Source organism: Neopelma chrysocephalum, unplaced genomic scaffold (genome assembly GCF_003984885.1).
Source record: "Neopelma chrysocephalum unplaced genomic scaffold, ASM398488v2 Primary Assembly neopelma1_98, whole genome shotgun sequence".
NCBI lineage: Eukaryota > Metazoa > Chordata > Aves > Passeriformes > Pipridae > Neopelma > Neopelma chrysocephalum.
In genome coordinates, this window is record NW_020897761.1 from 4,805,885 (window position 1) to 4,810,770 (window position 4,886).

General features: G+C 39.0%; 1 protein-coding gene across 2 annotated transcripts in view; it reads left to right on the forward strand.

Moving 5' to 3' along the window:
* The first annotated feature begins 297 nt into the window (after positions 1–297).
* Positions 298–4,886, forward strand: part of LOC113973045 (regulator of G-protein signaling 18-like) — an 8,524-nt gene continuing 3,935 nt past the window's right edge. The window contains exons 1-3 of one of the 2 annotated variants that reach the window (XM_027694708.1): positions 298–615; positions 1,281–1,382; positions 4,728–4,792. In XM_027694708.1, the coding sequence (XP_027550509.1) occupies positions 497–615; positions 1,281–1,382; positions 4,728–4,792 (286 nt within the window). In that variant the 5' untranslated portion in view covers positions 298–496. The remainder of the gene's footprint in view (positions 616–1,280; positions 1,383–4,727; positions 4,793–4,886) is intronic. The other variant, XM_027694710.1, reaches the window with a different exon arrangement.

Below are 4,886 nucleotides of genomic sequence, written 5' to 3' on the forward strand. Positions count from 1 at the left end.
TAAGGCCAGATGGAAGCTCTCTAAGAGCTTAAGAGGATGTTGTACACTGTTTTATGCAACATTATTGTCATTAGAGTTAATTTTAGAGAAACTACACCACACTATGTACAGTTCTTACAGGTGTTTGGGGGCAAATGCTGGTGTCACCCTAAGCCTAGTAGAACATCAGGTCCCAGAAGCTCCCAGAGCTGCTCTCTGGCTGTGGTTTGTCGGCGTGAGCGACGGACATTTTGCAAAGTTGCAACCTCACTTCCCTAAATGACGAATGTAAAACCAGAACTCTACTTAAAGCGTAGTGTACGTGCAGCTGCAGTGGCAGTGAAGGTGGAGAACCACCTTCTTCCCACCACCTCCTCTGCAAGCTGCACCGTTTCCTACTGGGGGCAGCTCCGGGCGGGTGCAGCATGTGAGAGCCCCCCCAGGCACATCAGCTGCACCAGGTGCCACCACTGCAAGGGAGCAAGAGAACCATTTTCGGAAGCATTTTTAGAGGAAGATGGAGAACCCACTTCTTTTATTCCCCCAGCTGAACATTTCTGCTTCAAAGGATAAATCCTATTACAAAGTCATGAAATCGGTGATTAAAGAAGAGCCACACAAAGCAAGCAAACCTGGGTAAGTTTTCGGGTCATGCCGAAACCTCTGAGTGTTCTGTTTACATAAAGGTTTCCTCTAACACAGCTTGTGGGTATGAATTTAGGGCACAGGTAATTTTATTTTTGACACACATATGAAAACTCATCAACTGCAACTCTAGAAACTGTGTACATAAAATATTAACTCATTGCAGAAGTATTTTTTTTTTAAGAACAAGAAACAAATCAAATAATGGTCTAAGCAAACTAGGAAAGGGAGGTTGGAAGAAGTTCTGAGAAATGCTGAATATGATCTGGGAAGGTTTCTTTTCAAAAATTTGAAATGACAGGAAGCAACACTTCCTTTTTTCTTTATGAAACATTAAAAGTAGAAGATGCTGAGCCAACTGTTTGCGTTCTCTAATGGGAAATTTCGCCCCTTCCTCTTTAAAATAAATTAAAAGCATGCTGAAAACAAAAGGATTTTCATTTCTTTTCACCTCATATGTGAATTTGTGCTAAGCTGTAAAGAAAAAATAATTAATGGGAATAATATATGTAGGAGAAGCAATATCAACATTACTGTAAGTGAAAATAGCAGGATCTATGATGCAGAAACAGAGATAATAGTCAAAGGAAATGTTTGAGGGGGAATAAAGAACTTTCAAAAAGGTTTCTTGAAAAGCTTCTCCAAATCTGTTGTAGAGCTAAGCAGAAGAGAAATAGGCTGAGCCTGCTCCTGCAGAAACCTGAATTCCATGAAAGTGACCATCTTGGTAAACCTGGAAACATGGCAAAACCAGCAAGGTAAGCATTATAAATGACTGAGCTGATGGGGATTCCTTCCAAGAAGTGCCTGTGTGACTCAGAACATTTCCTGCATCTATGTGTGTGCGTTCAGACTCGGCAGAGTAATGCTTTCTAGACCTATTTAATTTGAAAGTTACCAATCTAATCCAAGCATACACACACTATAGAAATATCTGCAACACATCAAGGTAACTCACCACTAGTGTTTTCACACCACTGGTCCCCACAGACTTGGAGATACATTTAAACCTTTACTTATGCCAACAGCATTTGTCTTTGTTTTAGTCCACTGACTAAGCATCAACTCAGAAATGCAGCTGACAAATTACTGCTTGCAGCAAAATGATACATCGCCCGGCAAAGCAGGTTTTCCAAAGAATTCTGTGTTGTACAGATGCCCTATGCATGTTACATTCTTAATGCATAGTTCCTCAGTAATTGCAGTAATTGGTTGAATAATCTTGTCTCCAAAATTCATACTGATGCTTATACACTGTGGTAATATTGTCTTTGTTATAATGTTTTCATAAAGATGCAGGGTAAATTCTTGGTTTTATTGACTTCAGCAACAGTTTAGTTTCTGACTTCAATGGGGTACCAAGATCTCACCAATATATTAAGAATTGCACTTTTAGGTCCTGACTAAGAAGAAGGAACATGTAAAGAAATGCAACTCCATGGCCTAAAAAATTTGCTGCCACTTTCTTCCTATCACAGATCATTTCAGAACGTTTCAGTGCTTACCATGCTCTTTTGTCTTGATGAACCTTGTTTAAACAGTTCCTATATTTTGGGCCAAGCTGCCTGCTTTGACCAGAACTGCTTCTTACAAGTTATGGGCACACAGTAGAAATCACATAAAGGCCCAAACTCTCCTTCTAGAACCCATGAAAAAGTGGCTGAGAAGGTGGTATCTAAACGCTTGCACCCATGCACCTGGATAACTAGGCAGTTTGTTGCTCACATTTGGAAATATCCCACCCATCTCAGTTCCAGACATGTAAAACCATGCTCAGATTGCATCTAAAAAGAGGGAGCACAGCTGCTGTGCAGTCTGTATGCAGACAGTACTCATTACCCAGGGTATTTCATACAAACACACAGCCATCACTGCATTCTTATAATCTACAAAAAGGCACTTTCAGAGGAACATACAGTAGCAACAATAATTCTTGGAAGAATTCCCCCCTTTTAACAGACCATCACTCCCTCACTCAGCCAGCTACCTTTTACCATGTTACTTCAGATAGGTGCCTGACTAACAGATTCAGTTCTTGTATAGAAGAGATTCTGTTCTAGTATAGAAGAGAAACTTGCAGATTTTTGCTGGTCTTTATATACAGATTAGAGAGAAGTGACAATTATTTTTGCCAACAATGGAAAAAAACCACAACCAAAAAAAACAAAAAAGAAAATTCCTCTTTTTCAAATCATAAAGTGAGATAAAATCTTGAGATTTTTTAAAGTAATTTACTGAGCTTTCATGATTTCTATCCTTCACGGGGAGTTACTAACACAAGTAGAAAGAGAATTAATGAAGCACTGCAGATGGACAGTGGGGTAATAGTAGGTATAGCCTGTAATCTGTTAGTTTAAACTAGTTTCTTCTCATATTTAGAAAGTGGTAAAGCTGAACAAATCTTGGTTTCTGTCCATTATTGCACAAACTCATTGCTGCACCCAGGTTTTGGGGATCTGTGAGGCTACTGGGCTGATGCACATTCTGAAGGAGAAACGGAGAAACAGAAACTTGCATTAGGAGTTTCCAAACGCGGCAAAGAACCTCTACAGCATTCCATGCAGTTGTGGACTGAGTATATGGTCTGAAGTCATAAGGCTTTATCTTCCACTATGACCAAAATAATTTTTATAGTTATAGGAACCCACAGTTACCAGACTTACCAGTCCACACAGTTCAGAGAACCACACTTTTTGTACTTCTCATAACTAACAAATTCTGTAGGAGAGTGAGGTCTCATTTTCCCTGACTCCAGAATTCCCCTACTTTACTAGCCTATGCTCACTTCTTGAATTGCACTTCTCCAGCATTTGTACCTCTCCTCAAGAACTGTTTTTCTCTCCTTGGTTAAAAATTCCCTTCCTGTAAGCAATGACTTCAGCTAGGAGACATGTGACACCTATTAAAATAATAATTAAAAAAAAATCCTCCTTTTGAGTTTTATGCAAAACTAAGGTCATTACTGGCTTAAATTCCTTCCCAAAGTGATTGGAATTCCCTTTCATCTAAACTTCATGTGCCTACAGTTTTTGCCAAGGGAGCCCAAACTGTGAATCAGGCAACAGAACAGCAAAACTCCATGAGGAAGGGAGAATCATATTCCAGAAGTGTTCAGTCCATAACTAGTTGTTCTAACCAACTAATCACGGACAAGTTGCTTATTGATACTTTCCATGTACTGTGCTTTGTCCTCAAATGAAAATGGTTCTAAATATTAATATTCAAAAAGCAGTTGATAGATTGACTTCACCTTCAGGCTTAGAACTTAAGTCCTAGTCCTAGCATGATACAGTTCACCTCCTGCTTACTCCAGTTCTGGTCTACTAAAAATCCAAGTACTGTCCAGATGTGCATTCAGGGTTAGTCTACACAAAACCAAAAAATGATTTCTCCAAAACTGTATTTATGTGAATGGAATGAGGTGGTTTTTTCCTTTCTTCACTGTTCTCTAGGGGAGAGTTTTTGAAATCAAAGTGAAATATGTGCATCTTGACACACTTGATGAAGAATATGAGGAGTTTTATAAACAAGGCACAGTGTCTCAGAGTAACATGACATCTGAAATATGTTTGTGGTAAACAAACCAGTCTATGTGTGGTATTAACCCAGAAGGCTAACACCTAAACCATATCGCTGCAACTCTGTCTTCAGGCTATTGAATTTTCCATATTTCATCAGAAGCAGACTGTGGTAACACAGCCTCAGAGTGAGGGCATTCAAAACCACACTTCTGCACAAGCATTTCTTAAGTTTCAATAGCTGACAGACTTGGGTCCCTTAGGAGTTTTACAATACCGCATAATCTCAATTCCCTTAAAGATTGGTAGAGCAATGCAAACGCCAAAGCAAAAAAAAAAAATCTTTGCTCTGATGTTTTTTTTAAAAAGGGGAAAAGAAATACAACTCTGCAGGAAAAAAGGTCAGAAAAAAAATTAAAGGAAATGTTTCTCAAGTCCCCAAGAGAATGAGTTCCTTTAGTAATGTGATCTAATCAAAGGCTCTGTGAAACAATCCTGAGCCGTAAGGGTAACTGATAACATGTTACACAGCTTCCTAAATACACAGTATACACAATTCTAAAAAATCCCTTTCTGTGTCTTAAGCAGTGTGTCTCCTGAAGAAGCAGTGAAATGGGGAGAATCTTTTGACAAACTGCTTTCTGAGAAAGGTTAGTAGTTTTTTTTCCTCTCTGTGCAGAGTGTTAGGATGGAAAAGTGATGGAAAATGATGGAAAATTGATGGAAAATGATGGAAAATTGATG